The following is a 16,965-nucleotide window of genomic DNA, read 5'->3' as shown; positions in this document are numbered from 1 at the left end:
TCAGTTCGTGCTGCAGTGGTTTTCCTGGACAAGGAATACCGACCGCCCTCCCACGCCAAACTTGAGGACAGCTTTTATTTGCTCATGTATATGCCTATTAGTTCCCCCCACTTCGTTTTTTTTTCTCATTAGATAGGAATGCAATGGAAACTCAGACAAGCCAAGAATATTTCAGATCCGTCAGTAGTGAATCTTCCTCTTACATGATGGTTTCAACGAACAATCGGCGAGATGCTCCGTCCAAGTTGTGCGTAGCTATGGTGGTTATCGCCGTGGTCGTACTGCAAATCGCTTCGACCACTGGACTCTTCGTCTACCTAAATATTTCAATATCTCAGGTAAGATAAACGAATGAAAATATGTATGGGGAAATTATCAAATGTATGCCATATTGTCAGACGTAGCCTAAATAACTTTATATAATAACTAAAATAACTTTTTTTAAAGATCTTTCTTTTTTAGACTTAGCCTAGGCTACCGTTGCTCCAGCTGCGTTTATGTACCCTAGAACAAATTTAAAGATGTAGTTCATTCTGAAATGTTACATGACCTACTTAAAATGAGTAAACTAACTCAGCAAAGTTGTATTGCTCACCTAATCATTTATTATTGAATTTGACAGACTGTCGTCTGCATACCAAAATAGTGAGCATTATTTTGGTGGCTATTTTACCTACATTGCATAGGGTAGACTACCTATTGTTCTCTATATGGGCATGCATCTCTTTTTGTTTTCTTAACTAATATATATATATATATATATATATATATATATATATATATATATGTGTGTGTGTGTGTATATATATCTCGTATGTTCAAATGTAGGCTGTTTTTAAATGAGATTTTTCTTATTTTTTTCGCTTTTGTGTTTACTAATGTGCATCTTTTAAATTTTATATCTGCGTTGGAATATGCGATGTGATTTTACTTTTAACTAGAAGACATTTAAAGAGTTGAACACATTCAGTCCCAATTTGAATCATTACTGTTAAAACTGATTTAAAATGGTTTTGCTAGGCGATAGATATGTAGTTGCCTCGAGCGTTCGGTTACAGTTGAGTCCGCATGTAGCCAATTTGCGTATTTTCAAGGTGTCGACACGTCACTTACATTTCAGTTTATGCAGAGGCTTTTCGCTCTGGAATAATCGCGATGTTCTACCGCCTAGGCTGTTTACTGATCTGTTTGTGGGATTGCAGAGCGGACAGTAAGAACTTCTTTTTTTGCACTACTAATGATTTGCATGTCCTGCCATACGCTCTCAGCTGTTTGTGTCGCATTGCACCTGTGTTATTTTAAATTTTTGTGAAAGCATCAGGTGTAAATTAGGTCAAAATAGGCATTTGCGTGAGAAACTGGCTTTGTGTAAACGTTCGCTCTGTATGGTTCAATATATGCTATGGTAATTCTAGTGTATTAGACCAAAAACACATTATCCCTTTCCACAGATTTTGAAACAGCAAACTTATTTTTACGTATAAATAATATAGGCCTAGTAAGAAACATTCATTTTCTTTCAAACATACATCTCTTTCCTCAAGTTCAGGTGGCGGTTTGTCAAAACGCATGTCCAGTGTAGACTGCTGCCCTCGGTGTAGCCAGTTGTGTGACCGTATCGAAAGAGGAAATTAAAATGACAATCTTTTTAAACATTTAAAGCGAAAGAGTATGCAGATTGGCTTCTAGTCTGTACCAGTCACCCCTGCCACCCAAAGTAGGCTTTAACGAATGTATGGTGATTAATCATGTTCAGATGAGTCCGAAATCTCAGAGCTGACATAGATCGTTGAGAATAGTCCATGATTTCAAGCCAACAGTGATTTTAAGCGCTTTTTATTGAAATCTTTGGGCGTACGAGACTTAAACTTAAATGAATGAGGGGTCGAAGAATGGATTTTTGTCTTTGTTAAATTATGCCGACGTTGCCAGCCGATTTAGTGTAACCTCAATCTGTCAGTTCATTCTTTTTCGTGGGTCTTGTAACTTTTCGAGAGCAGACAATAGGCCTACACTTTCAACATCCATGCTGGAGCTATTGAAATTTTACTGTTGTGGCCCAGCTGTCTTTCCTAAACACAGACTGTCCACTTGTAGATTATTTGAATAAACGCAATACATTCTAGACCACACAGAAGCGGGTAGAGACCGAAGGCGAAAATGAATGGAGCAGACAAACATTCGTCCGTCAGTTAATTTTTTGTTTTTTTTGTGGTCGCTGTGGATTTGCACATGCAGGTAAACGTAGGAACAAACAATTATGACCACATCCCAATGTCAGCTACATTCTTTGGCGCAAGCGTAATGCACTTCCTTATCCACGTGCTTATATAGACCTGATAAATTATCAGCTGCAAGCCAGTCGGCGGACCCCAGACTCGCTATGCAAAATAAAATAAAACTGCGCAATTGAGTTTGAAAATGAAATAAGAAACACTCTTTAAAAACACAATCTACAACGACGACATTACACAGTGATGTTATGTTATTGGAACCTGTAGACAATATGCAGGGAAGCTGTCGAAATAAGTTGACTTCATCATGTGTTAGGCAGTATAATGCAGTTTAAGAAAATGAATCCCACAGTTTAAATTTTCTCATTTCTAAATAAGTGACTCTAAAACACCAATCTGAGAAATCTTTTAAATATTTATCTGTATTCATAAAATTAATGAACGTCACCATCGAATCTGGCTGTTGCTGTTAGTCAAATTAGTTTATTAATAAAACTATTGTTACCTCTCTTCTTTGGACCCTCTGGAGCGTGATTGACATCCTTTGGGTTTGCTTAAATTGGCGTTCATTTCAGCAGAGCCAGCGAGCTCAGCAGTTTGGACGCAGATGCGGCGAGTCACACAATAATGAAGTAAGATCCAGTGTGCGCTCGCTGTCAAATATAAAACTTTAGAACATCAATAGAGAAAGGCAACACTGAAAATATTTGTAGACACAGAGATGCATAAGCCATTCTGTTTAAATTTTTTTTTTAAATATCAAAATTAGTGCAATGTATGTAGCCTACATATGTTGGGAATGGGTACTAGTTTCTTTTAGAGTTAGATAAACTGTTCAAATGCATCCACTTTAAACAGTACCAGAACAGGCAGTTGCAGAGAGGTCAAATGTGTTTACAGTTTGTACCATAGCATTTTTCATTGTGTCACAGGTTGGGCATTTAGCTTGAGAAGTCCTTAGGAATCAGGAACATGCTGGGAACCTTTGGACTGAGGGGAGGGTGTTCTGACAAGGGCCCACGGGTCACCACGTTAATCGTTACATGGCTGAATGGTTACATTCCTTCTGGATTAGCATACCTAATTTACACCAGGAAGTTTTTGGGGTGTGTATGTTTATTTTCTTACTGAAGGAATAGTAAGCCCTTAAAGTACAGAGGGAATGCCTCCCACCTCTACCTTGCCTCAACCCCCCCTTATTAGCCCTCGCTGCAGAGTGAAAGTCCACTTGTCCATCCTTAATCTATTCTTAAACAAGGTGGGCGGTCCCCTCTTTTTATGTCCCTCGGGTGATGCCGAAGCACTCAAAAACCCGGCCGTCTTTCATCTCCTGTGCTTGTGAACACTGGCTGTCCACCTAAACAAAATAGCTGTGGTGTCATGGTAACCAGGGTGCCAAGGCAACCCAAAATATGCAGAGTCTCTTTCTTCTGATACCACACAGAGTTCTGGAGTGCTTTGCACAGTCTTTTGTTTGATTTATTTTGCAGGGACAGTGTACAACTGTAAGGATACAGTGTGAGGTACCAGAGATCCATTGTGAGCAAATTGCCTATTATTTATTTATTTATTTATTTATTTATTTATTTATTTATTCAATATTATTTGACTTCATGTCTTCATTAAAACATAAAAAAAAATTCAGATAAGTTAGGGGAAAAAACAAAAGTGACAAAAATAAACCATGGATGATGGATGATAATGTTACTAATAAAAAAAAGAGAATGTAATGACTGAAGAAAAGAAAATAGCAAAACAGAGGATGATATTTTGCTAAACATTTGCACCACAATATTAATGTCTTCCTTAATCTTTCCAGATGCCCCTTGATCCCTCCCTGTTCGAACCCTGTCTATCCCCGTAAGCTCCATACCTCCTCCCTAGGCCCAACCCCCAAATCTATGCCCAAAAATCATCCCCAAACACTGCATCTTCTAGCCCATTCCATACACCTTTCCCCAAACCCCATCTCCAAACCTCCACCCATAGCCCCACCCACGTACCTCTCCCCACACCTGAGCAAATCTTTCAACCTGCAGTCTCTGGGCAGGTCCGTACAGAGTAATCACCCCATGTTTAATCACTGTGCATCCACAGTGAAACTGTGTTTTAATCCACTAAAACTGAATATGTGACATATAAAGGGGCTGGTCGTGTTATTCTGAAGCAGAAAGACTTTTGGCTGAATAGTAGGATTTAAATGGAAAAGGAGTTGATCTAGCCATGTCTCCAGTTTGGTTGCAGAACCACTGAAAGTGCCTTACTTTGTGTAAACTGGCAAGGGGCTATATAAACCAAAAACGCATCATGACTTTCCCTCACATTCTCCTTTGTTGTGTTATGGCCAGGAAGGATCCCATGACTTCTGGCAAAAAAATTTCCAAACTTAACTCTCAACATCTGGATCATCCTACCTTACAGCATATTAGCTACAAATCTTTTGCTGTACCTGTCTGCATTTATGGTCCGGGTCATCACTGCGAATGAGAAAGGAGTCCTGAGCTGACTTACCTGTAAATAAAGGGAAATACCATAATAAAAGTTTTTTTTAAAGAACTGAAGTTAGATTTTTTTTGGAACTAGAGGTATATGGACATTAGAAGGATCTGATTTCCCCTATCAAGGACAGATAAATCACAGACAGTCAGAGAATGAGAGGAGCATGATTCTGAATCGGCGTGGAGTGCTATTATTAGCTCGCTATACGTTATACTTGCGCTGTAACTAAAGTAGAGGCCTCAAACCTTGTTTAAATACGGGCCACGATTAGGAGCTAAGTTTAGATGGGAGAGTGTCTGTGTTAGCCTGCCAGAGGCTGATATCAGATGTGTAGCGCTTTAATTTGCCCAGAATGACTGCAGTCCAACAGCATGACTTTCATGCAACACTTGCATGAAAACATTTAAGTCTGCTGTCTTTCTCATCAAACAGAGCGGTCATCTGCTCCTGGGAATGTTTTTCTCTTTCGGTTTTACGCTATCTGCCAAATAACTGAAAAAAACAGCAGTGTTATTCACTGCCCTTGCATAAACATTAGTGGCAAATAAACCTCACTAGTCAGGCTCTGCTGAATGCTACTTTCGTTCTGTAATAAACTTTGCAACCTCGGGACAAATTGAGGACACAGAAAATAACAATGAAACATGGACACATTTTTTTGTCCTTCCAGAAAAGGAAATAGAAATAGCTCACAGTATGATCTGTGAGTTCCTTTGTGTTAATGAAGAAAGAGACAAACATAGCTTTTACCTAGAAGCATTGGTGACACACACATCAGGGGATTCCCCCTAACCAAGTACCAGTTTTTGCAGAAACATTGGTGCTTCATCATCAATAAACATAATGATATTCTGGAATGGTAACAGTTTCTTGAGTGACACGTACAAGTTTCTCTGCACCTTTATAACATACTTTTTTATTTATTTTGGTCTGGTTGGGGGGGGGGGACCAGGTCTGTATTTATTGAGTTTTCTGCTATGTTACTACATTTTGGCACAGCTATAAGAGCTCTTTGCTTTATGGCCTGCAGGTGAAGGCACAGGAGGTGACAGAGGAGCTCCGGTGCCTGGGCCTGCTGAATGCCCTGGACAAGGATCAGGAGATCCCCCCGAACCTGGCCCAGCTGTTTGGGGAGCCCTGCGTAAAACTGGCAGAGGGGATCAAGGCCTACATATCCAAGGTGGGTACAAATAGTGCAGTTCTATCTCACACATGGGTTAGTCTGTGCCCAGCTCCCTTCCCACCTCTATTGCTACTTGTTAGTAATGTTAGTGAAGCTACCTTAAAACTCATTGCTTGATTTTTCTTTCTCATAATAAAGATACCAGCCGGACTAATACCAATACTTAAACTATAACTGGAAACATTCTGTCTTATTTTAGGTTATTGTTGTTATCTGTCTTTGTAGTGCAGGAGCTTTATAGCCAGGTTTTCAGGTTCCGTGGCATAGGTGGGACATTGAAGAGAAAGGCTCTTAACTTGGACTGCGTATGGAAATATCCAGCTGGATAGCGTGTGGCGCGTTGGGTTGGCGTAAGCTACTCTCAGAGCATCTACAAAGCTTTAAACGAGCGTTTTTGGTAACTTACCCTGCACTCACTAGTAATGTACTTGCAGTTCCTCCATTCTCACTGTCAGTTCTTCAGTTTCCCTCAGATGTTCATGTTCGTCATCAAGTGCCTCTTATGACACGTGCAGGTCCCACGGCCTTACCCTCCATCAGTCTTTATCATTTAGTCTGTTGTGAGTTTTCGAAGAGCTGATTCATTTCATCTTCACTTTTCTCCTTGAACTTACCTGGAGCCCCTTCTATGCCCAGCATGACCGCGTCTCTTGCTGAACACAGGCAGGATGTGTCCAATCTCCACACAGCCAGTGCACCGGGAAGCTCTGCCCTGCTCAGCTGGTTCAGCTCATCTTGCCAGGCATCCTGGTGCACTTTCCCGACCTCATCAGTCATGGTGTTCAGGGCCACCCTCTGCACCTTTGAGCCTTGGTCCATCTCCTGTTTTTGGAGATGAACTGGACTTCTTGAGAAAGTCTCCAATCAGGTCCCACTGTTTTCTCAGAAGGAGTTTCATTTTTTCAGGCCTGAGCAAAAGCAAGGATCTGACATCCAGTTAGTCTGCATGCCATGTTGTGTTGGCTATCTACACCGTACAATCATGCACTTACATCGCTGCTCATGTTCTTCACTATATGTAGGGCAGCAGGGTACGCAGCTGAATAGCGTAGAGTGACCATACAAGAACCGCCAAACACAGAAAACTTCTGCTGAGTTTTCAGCGTCTAAGTTCTCTCCTTAACAAGCCGATCACGTTCAGTCGCTGGTGAGTGTGTACAGCCAGGCTGACCTCATGACCCGGAAAGAAGAGCTGTGTTATCCTTGGGCAGGGCTTTGGGCTTTCAGTGGACGTTCCTCCAGCTGCACACCCCTTGGATCTCCCACAGCATGCATGTAGTTGCACACACTACATTTATTTTGCATACGGTTTTATCCAAAGTGACGTGCAATAAGTGCATTCCAAAGGTAGTTCTGCAAAGGGTGTATAGTTTAGTTTGTTGTTTAATTTATTCATTTTCAGTTGGTTCGTACTTTCATCTTTCGTGATTTCATGTGTTGTTGTGCTCTGAAAATGTGTTCATGTGAAGAAAGGCTTTTCTCTGCATAAACAGAATTCACTACAATGGATAAATGTCATCCCACCATTCAGGCTAGACATGGAAGGTTTTGAGAGTTGTTCCAGTGTTCATCTAAACACATTATTGTACCATTTTATTTTGCCCGGTCTGTTTCTGTGTTAGAGTGTTTCGCAACGGGATCCAATGGGAGAGTGCCAACTTGGTTATGGTGTCAGAAATCCTTACAGCTTTGAGAAATTCTTGAGTTGGCTGAAAGAACTGTGTTTTGCTTTTTTGGGGTAGTAGTAAGCAACAAGTTTTTTGGCAACTTGATTGAAAGCATTTATACATTAGACAGTATTATTTTATTACCCTGTAAATTTTATTTATTTATTTGTTTAATTTTATTTATTAAATCCTTCCATTAAAAATGGTTAGCTTCATTTCTTGTTCGATCACATTCAACTTCATAGGGCAAGCAATAGTTTTATTATTCAGGTAGAAATCAAGATTATTGAGATTATTTGCCAAAAACATCCATTTTGCTTGGAGGCGAACACTTCATGTTATTTATTTACAAAGTTCCCTGCTGAGGAAAAATATGCACTCTGCTTGAACAGAAGCTCTTGGAATCCATATTTATGCACTAGATGTGCAATGGTTTTCCACCACACTTCCAGGTGACTAGAATTGGTTATACCTTCTAATTTTTGAGATTCAAGAACCTGCAGAGATGCCTTGAGCATAATGGGCAAAACAGTGGTCACATGACACAGAGGTCACAAAGTCAGGCATTTTGTACAAGCATCTAAGCATGATGTGTACCTGTCTGTAAGATGTTTGACTTGCTTGTGCGTTGGCTGATGCACAATGGCCTGGGGAGACATCTCTTCCCTGTCCACTCCCCCCCCAGCCCCCTGGCCGCCCACAAACTGATGTCTATGCCAGGCAGTGCGAGAGCCATGACCATTGGGTCTACATTACCATGGCTTTGAGCACCTGTTTCTAGGACAGCAGATTCACTCAGCGCTCTTCCCATTACCTAAAACGGTCGGGTCGGGTCGGGTCGGGTCAGGGATAGGCTGTGAAAAAAAAAAAAAGTGCCAAAAGCAATCAGTGGGCCCGTGTAGGCCTGCTTCACTTAGCGGCTGAGCTCCGGGTCTCTGGGTAAAAGCACAGGCAGAACACCTGGTAGTTATTACTGCAAAAGGAGAAAATACAGGACGCAGCATTAATGCTACGTATTCGGATCCCTGGCCGCACATATGGTCTTCATCTGCGTGCCTCGTACTCAGACTCCTCGCCACACATCTGGTCTTCATCTGCGTGTTTTTTTCCCCTTCTGATTGAGAGGGGAGGGAATGACCCCGGGAAGGCGTTGGTGTGATACCCCAGCGCCCCCGGCGGGGGTGTTTGGGGCCGGGGGGTTTCTGGGACAGCTGCGGCTTCTCCCTCCCCAGGCGAGGGTCCGTTTCTGGCTCTGTTGGCGTGTGTGTGTGTTAAGTGTTAAGGCCGCTGTGCGCAATGGTGCACGTGCGTGTGCACGTGTGTTACTGCGCACGTATGTCCGTGTGCGCGAGTGCGCCTGAGGGCAGCAGACTGACAGGAGATCCTCCGTCCGTCTCAGGAGGACGGACTCCTCCAGCAAGATGTTAAAACTTATGAAATGGCATTGAATCCGGATTCTTTTTCCATTGTGTCCTAATTTACTGGAAAGGCATCCCTTTCATGCTGTCGCACGCTTTATCGCATTGAGAAACACAGTATCGATCAGAGAAATGCAGCAGTGCCATCTGTTCAAAAACTCGACCAAAAGAAGAGAAGGTGGGGGGAGGGAAGTGGGGGATTTTGTGCTCAGCTTTTCTCATTGGCTTGTTTCAAGACACCCCTCCACACGGCTCGGTGTTCAGGGCCTGTGTGCAGGGGGGGTTCATGAAGTTGGCAACGTACAGCACACACAGCTTCGGAAAGCCCCCCCGTGTGTGGCACGCGAAGCCGGCCTTATTGCTCCGAGTTCGGGTTGTGACTGGGAAGGATGCCCAGAGGCCAGCCAAGCCTGGAGCTTGGAGAGAATTAACCACAGTCAGCAAGCGTACGGATCCAGATGAGTTGAGCAGTCACTGTCTCCAAGTCGCTGTCTCCAGGTCACTGTCTCCAAGTCGCTGTCTCTGAGTGGCTGTCTGTAGGTCACTGTCTCAAGTCACTGTCTCTAAGTTGCTGTCTCTAAGCACCCGTTCCTGTGCTTGCACTCTTTTCTTTCGGACTAATACATAGTCTGCCCCCACAAACACTTTCTCTGGCCCATTTCTCTGTACATAGGGGTAGACGATTTTGGCTGTGTAGTTCATAGCCTGGTGAAAGTGTCCATGTATGGTTCATTAGTTCAGCAGTCCGGGCAAATGCACTAGGTGGCAGGTGAATCTGAAAGGAAATCAGTCAGAAGTGCATAGTCTCGATATTCATTTAGCTGTGCAGTTGTTCAATGCAATGAAGAAACATGGGTGCAGTTTGCTTGAGGGAATACACCTAAACATGGATAGCATTGGAATACATTGAATCTGTGAAATAAGTTGGTGAAAGTTGCGTTGTAACTTAGCATAATTTAATATTTATAATTACACATATTATTACTAATTGTGTTGTACAGATAAATATTCAGGTATTCCAATATTCTATATTCCATACATGTACATCGCTTACATCAACAACCCTGGATTTACAAATGATCAAATTTTACTTCCATTCAGGGAAAAAAGCACTATGCAGAGTTAGTGAGCACAAAGCTAAGGTGAAGAAAGTCCACAGTGTAGGCGTGCGTCTCATCAAAGCCAGCGTAAAAGACATCTGCACATACCATCTCCAGGGGGAGCCATCGAATAAAACAGAAATGTTAAACTACTTTCCCTGTCATGTCATGTTAAAGAAATCATCTCATTGCAAAGTGAGAGTAAGTTAGAATTTTATGAGAGTCTGTGGTGGACATTCATGGGCCTCAGTATTTATATTGTCTAAAATATGGCAGAATTCATACTGAATTTACAATTTGAACATGTGCAATTTCACAGCAACAAAAGGCTGCAATTGTGTCTTTTTAATGTTCAATCGACGAAGCTGAACAGAGAGATGAACATCCATCTGATTATTGGAGACATTTGCTTGATTCTGCATGTGCTACAGGCGCTGGCCAATCAGAAGCGTCTGCCTTGCCTGACGCGAGAGAACGATCAGCTCAGCATATATCAGTGTAAAGGACTAGCTCAGCATATATCAGTGTAAAGAATCAGCTCAGCACATATCAGTGTAAAGGATCAGCTCAGCATATATCAGTATAAAGAATCAGCTCAGCATATATCAGTGTAAAGAATCAGCTCAGCACATATCAGTGTAAAGGATCAGCTCAGCATATATCAGTGTAAAGAATCAGCTCAGCACATATCAGTGTAAAGGATAAGCTCAGCATATATCAGTATAAAGGATCAGCTCAGCACATATTAGCGAAAGGATCAGCTCAGTATATATCAGTTTAAAAGATCAACTCAGCGTATATGAGTGTAAAGAATCAGCTCAGCATATATCAGTGTAAAGGATTGGCTCAGCACATACAGTACTGTGCAAAAGTCTTAGGCACCCTAGATTAAATAAAAATAAAATTATTTTTAAATAAAATATATAGTATATATTTGGTCTTAGATGTTTATTTTTTGTTTTCTGCATTAGTGTGTCAGTAGAAAAGAGCAAGTTTGAGATTTCCAAGCATGAATTTTCCAAAAAATGAAATTTTACAGATACAATTTTTGTATGTTGTTAAATAAAGTAATATTTAAAGTAATAGACTACTTTTCAGATAAAAACTTGATCAAGCGTCTCTGGGATTACCTGGAGAGCCAGAAGCAAGCAAATTTTTCTTATAAAACTGCCGGACAGTGTACCTGATGTAGTTTTAAAGGCGAAGGGTGGTCACACCAAACATTGATTTTATTTAGTTTTTAACTATTTACTGCTCTTTATATTATTTATTATTATTTTTTCGATATTTATAACCTTTCATTTCATTATTTTTGAAAGCATCTTAGCTGTACAGCATTTTTTTTACAAGTGCCTAAGACCTTTGCATAGTACTGTACAGTATGAGTGTAAAGGAAACTCTCAGTTGTACACTACTGCACTGTAATGAGGGACAGGGGACAGCACTATAGGGAACGGTGAGCCTGCTGATCAAACACCTTTCCCCCCACAGGGCCTTGGTAGCAGCGGGAGAGAGAATGAGGTTGTGTTTGGGGGTTGCTGAGCTCTTGAGTGTTTGGCTGTAGTGTCACTGTGTAAGGTTATGTATGGCACGGTCTCAGACAGCTTATCTCTGATCTCATAATGGCTGATGTGTGCTCTCGGCTGCACAAGAACACCCTTGAGGAGGATTTCCTGTCTAATCCGTGGGATATTCACGAGAAGTGGAAGAGAGGTTTCAGGGAGTCAGGGAGCCAACCTCTGCACTCACCATCATTTTGCCATTACGTGCCATTACCGGCCGTGACCTGCCATCACCTGTCATCGCCTGTCACCAGTACTAAGGGGGCCTGTTTTCTTTTTCAGGTGACTGAGAACATTATTTCCAAATACACATTTCAAGGTAAGACTCATTTATAGCCTCGACAGCTAGAAGGCAGTCCATTGCACAACGTCTTTCTTGCTCTTTTGCTCTCTCTCTTTTTCTCTCTATCTCTCTCCCCTCACACACACTATTTGGACCTTGCTATCCACACTGTGGGACATAGATATTTGGGGTATGAAATCTATGGGAGAGTAGGTTTTTGGGATATCTGCCCTGCGGGCTACGTGATTTATGAGATTGGAAATTTTTGGGGTAACAGGCCTATGGGGTAGAACGTTTTGGATGTCAGGTCTGTATTGTGGTAGTTTTTTGGGGTGTTAGGCCGATGGGGCAGTAGGTTTTTGGGGTGTCTGTGCCACGTCGCTGATTTTCCTGCACTGTGCCCCATAGAGGCCCGAGCGCAACCACGCACCGATCACGTCGGTCCCAGCTCTGCGGCCCCACGACCCTCCGCCCATCTCACACTCCGGGACAGCGGTCTGCAAGGTGTGTGTGCGCCTGCATGCATGCGTAACTAAATGTGTGTATGTGTTAAGGCTGTCAAAAGTGCCATGAAATTTAGTTTGAATATTAGCTTTTGTAATTAGTTAGAGTCCGAATATATTCGACTATCATTTGCCTATAATTCACAAAAATAAGCTGCTTATTGTCGGGCGCAGTATGCACGTGACGCTCCCTCTAAACTGGCCTGCGCGTTATTTTCCACGAGCGGGCAGTAGAATAGAGGACATTGGTGAACTTTCATACTAGGTTACATCTGGGAACTCATTTATAAAATGTATTTTAGATCAACTTTGTGGCGCGTACGTAGAAAATCACGTCAAAGTAGTGATTTATAAAATTTCAACATGACTCGATTTGACCGTATGCACGCAAGTTCATTTTATAAATGAGCCCCCTGCAGTTTCTATAGCATAATGCGCAAATGAATAAAGCACTTTCTCGTGGATGTAATTTGCCACAACTCGGCATTTATTAATCACAATAATAGGGAAATGATTGTTTATAGGAAATCCCTGTTTATTTCCTAACACAAAAACAACATATATTACTTACTCTGTTTAGTTTGTTTAACTTCTTTCATCATCCAATTTTATCAAAATCTTCAGAACAGAAAGGAAACATAGCCTGCCACGGGAACATTATTTAGCCCAAATTGTTAGCTGACCAGACCTGTTGAATGAAGTGGAAAAAGAGACTTGCTCACGAGGCTAGCTGACCATTAACGTTAGGTGTCCATGGAGCTGAAAGTATCACTGGAGGTTATTGGCAAGGAAAACCAGACGATCCACTTGCTCTGGATCCAGGGCAGAACGTTTTTTATTGACAGAGGAAGTAACGTTAGCACAGGAAATTAACTTTGCGTGCATGAACATGATTCACCGCACGCGGGATCCAAAACTAATATTCCAATGTTCAAATTTAGGTTCAAACTTCAAAAAAAAAAAAAAGATTTTCGAATAGTTTTCGAACTTCGAATATTTTTTGACAGCCCTAGTACGTGTGCTCGTATATGTACTGTTGAATTGTACTTACACAGTATGTCTCTGTGTGTGAGTGAGCGAGCATATGGCTTTAGACAAGTGAAAATGGATTGCATGTTAAGTGTTTTTTTTGTCACTGATCTTACGTCAGACTTTTAAACAATTTAACAACTCGCCCTTACATTGTAACCAGATTGTCAGGAAGAATGCATGCTGTGGAAGAAACAGAACACTGATGTCATTGTAATCACAAAAGCTTATGCTTTTGTTTCTTTTCTTTTTTTGTTATTCAATGGAAAAAAAACTGTTTGGCATTGTGCATAAACCAACATGTATATGCCTGCAAGCAGCTCAATCAAGTCTTTCAGGGATTGCAAAGGCTCATGACAAACCAATTTAAATGTAAGCGCCCACAGCAGTGGTCAATAAAACCCATTATGGCTGGCCTGACCACAAACATCAGTTTTAATCAAAGGATACTATAAATCAAACCAGAACTTTTAAACTTGGATTTGCTTGAATAGACTGAAATTCACCGTCGTCTCTCGATGATTACCCATGCCGTCTCCCACATTTCAACCTCAGTTGACAATGAATTGCAGTTTTAGTAAATAACATACAATTCATACAACTGTATTGAGAAGCACCCTTTAAATACTATGTTTTTTCTTTTACGACAAGCAGCACAACATGTATTGTTTGACTTGAACATTAAATTGTAGGAAAATGTATTTATTCTAGCCCCTAACTAGCTAGCTATGAGCATGTCTAAATGTGAAGAGTATTGAGCAGGAAAAATTGCGATTTACTAATTTGGAATTTTTAATCAGAGTGACTGACAAAAGCGCTTTTAACACGGTTAGCTAACACCCATAGACATGCATGAGATTCCCTGAGCATTCGTGCAAAGCTGCAGTCGCATACGTGCCACCACCAAGGTGCCTAATTCAATAACTGTGAAGGGTTATTTAAAAAAAAAAAATTAAAAACAGAATATTGCTGTGTGCTGAAAAGATGGGGTTTTAGACTTTTGTAAAAAAAAATTTTTTGGAAAAAGCAAATTTGTCTTATTGCAGAAGGTCATTCCACCATTGGGATTACAAGGACAGAGAAGAGCACCCAGCTAGCACAGACTACCAGCAGTGTACAGGCATTAAGCCGGCTGATAGTTCCCTGCTGATGAAATGATATTAATGCTGCTATATGCTATACAGCAGAGCAGAAGGATGGAAATGAAAAACATTCATGAAATCTATCCCTTAAAAAAACAAAGCACAGCAGGTTTTGTTTATGCGATGTTAGGCGAGGTTTCATGTGATAGTGATTTTGATTTAGGAATGTGCCTTGTGTTTGGTTAACCCTCTCTACCTCTCACCCTCCTGCCCTCCCAACATTCCTGTCTGCACCTTCTCCATCTTCTACCCTCATCTTTCTTCCTACCTCTTTCATCGTCTCTTTATCCATTTTTTCCCTGTACCTCACTCTCTCCTCCTTTTCTTCCATACTTATCTCTTCCCCTGGTCCTCACTGTCCCTCTCTCACATTCCTTTTCCCCCCGTATTTGTCTGTCTCCCTCTTTCTCCACCCCCATCTCCCTCTCTCTCTCCCTTACAAAAAAACATGGGCTGTATGGTAAATTCTTTGCTGGGACAGGCCAAGATGGCCGTGTACCTCAGCAGGAAGAAGAGGGAAGATGCTGGGATTACAGCCAACATCATAGATATGTATAAATCTCAGTTCAAATGAAGAGTTTCAATAGACTTTGAGTTCTGCAGTAGAGTGCAGGCCCTGGGTGTGTTTCAGGGCAAATGGTGCTATTGGGAGGCTGTGTGTAGTCTGTAGGGAGGAGAACTAGTATTTAACAGCATACTATGATGACTATTTGATGAATGGTTTGATGTAACTGATTGTATTGCTTTGTTCTGTTTAGTTTTTCTTACGTTTTTTTGTGTTCTGGTCTTCTACTACTTGGGGCCTTAGGGGCTAACCTGAGGCTTGACAGTATGAGATTGGCTGTATGCATTGTACAATAAAGGTTTTGTTAAAACTGAAAACACCCTCTTTCTCCCCTCCTCCTGTCTTCCTTTCTCTCTCCCACTTTCTCCTCTCCCCGTCTTCCCGTCTCTCTCAGGATCGGCTTTCTTCACCCCCCAGCCAGACCTGCACCAGTCGTGCCGTCACCTGCTGCGATCCTGGGGTAACCAGAGTTTTGGGGCCCACCTGCACAACATGAGCCTGTCCAACGGGCGCCTGCGGGTGCCCCGAGACGGGCGCTACTACCTGTACTCCCAGGTGTACTTCCGCTACCCGTCGCCCGGGGAGGGCGATCACGGCAGCCACCAGCTGGTGCAGTGCGTGTACAAGAAGACGTCCTACGCCCGGCCCATCCAGCTGCTGAAGGGCGTGGGCACCAAGTGCTGGGCGCCGGACGCGGAGTACGCCCTGCACTCGGTCTACCAGGGCGGCCTCTTCCAGCTCCGCGCCGGGGACGAGGTCTTCATCTCCGTCTCCTCGCCGAGCACCGTGCACGCCGACGACTCCTCCAGCTACTTCGGGGCTTTCCGGCTTGACCTGTGACCCCTGGTGGGGGGGACCAGGCTGTCCTTTGAACTTTGAAAGTCATATTTTATCCCTGTCTCACAAAATACCCCCCCCCACCTCTCACACTCCATGGAACATGTGCGCACAGACAGCTTGCTGAGCCAGGAGCTTTTCTTTTTTTTGGGGGGGGGGGGGGGGGTAATGGCACTACTTTAGAGAGGGGTAACAGCACTGCTTTAGAGAGGGAGGGGGGGTAACAGCACTGCTTTTTGGGGGGGTGGGGTAATACCACTGCTTTGGCGGGGGGTAATAGGGCAGCTTTGGAGAGGGCAGAGTGAAAGGATAGTTTTAGAGGAGTGGATTTAGATGTGAGCACTGATTTTGAGGGGGGATAAGAGCACTGCTTTTGCGGGGTACAACACCAGCGCTTTAGCGAGCAGGCAAGGGGGAGGGAGGGGGGGGGGGCGTGGGGGGAAGCCAACAGTGCTTTAAAGGGGAGAAGCACACGTCTTCGGGGAGGGTAAGGGCCTTTCAAGGAGGGAGATTTTAATGCAGATTCGTCTCTCGCAGGGAAATGTCCGCCAGTGAAAAGCACACTGGGAAAAAAAGCTGAAAAATGGGGCGAATGTTCCCCAGCGCAGAGAGGAATGTAGCACAGCCAGAGCTGGAGATCTGCACACACGCACGAATGCACACACACGCACGCACACACACAGCCAGAGTTGGAGATCTGCACACACGCACGAATGCACACACACACGCACGCACACACGCACACAGATTGAGCGTGAGATCTGCAGTTTCTCAGTGTCATTGCATGAAGTTAAAGATGAAGGGGGGATGTACGTCTCGTACACATGGTCGAGAGGGGACTGAACAAACACCCCAGCACCGTCCACAGCTCAGAGCTCCCTGTCAGTAGCCTGACGCCTCAGGCACAGGACACAGATGCAGCAGAGACAAGCTTTTAGGGGAA

At 42.9% G+C, this 16,965-nt stretch overlaps 1 protein-coding gene across 1 annotated transcript; it reads left to right on the top strand.

The window, feature by feature from the left end:
• The first annotated feature begins 4 nt into the window (after positions 1–4).
• LOC135262362 (tumor necrosis factor ligand superfamily member 10-like) lies at positions 5–16,226 on the top strand. The gene is made up of 5 exons (XM_064349404.1): positions 5–338; positions 5,764–5,913; positions 11,946–11,982; positions 12,355–12,450; positions 15,580–16,226. The coding sequence occupies exons 1-5, from the start codon at positions 144–146 to the stop codon at positions 16,023–16,025; spliced, it is 924 nt and encodes a 307-aa protein (XP_064205474.1). The 5' UTR covers positions 5–143; the 3' UTR covers positions 16,026–16,226.
• The last annotated feature ends 739 nt before the right edge of the window (positions 16,227–16,965 follow it).

Source organism: Anguilla rostrata, chromosome 9, assembly GCF_018555375.3.
Source record: "Anguilla rostrata isolate EN2019 chromosome 9, ASM1855537v3, whole genome shotgun sequence".
NCBI lineage: Eukaryota > Metazoa > Chordata > Actinopteri > Anguilliformes > Anguillidae > Anguilla > Anguilla rostrata.
The sequence above is the reverse complement of the archived record's forward strand: the minus strand, read 5'-3'. Positions and strand labels throughout refer to the sequence as shown.

Excerpts from the sequence above, each read along its gene's own strand:
- LOC135262362 (XM_064349404.1), top strand. The coding sequence starts at position 144 with ATGGAAACTCAGACAAGCCAAGAATATTTCAGATCCGTCAGTAGTGAA. Across the intron at positions 339-5,763 it reads TAAATATTTCAATATCTCAG|GTGAAGGCACAGGAGGTGAC; the intron begins GTAAGATAAACG and ends TATGGCCTGCAG. Across the intron at positions 12,451-15,579 it reads CCGGGACAGCGGTCTGCAAG|GATCGGCTTTCTTCACCCCC; the intron begins GTGTGTGTGCGC and ends CGTCTCTCTCAG.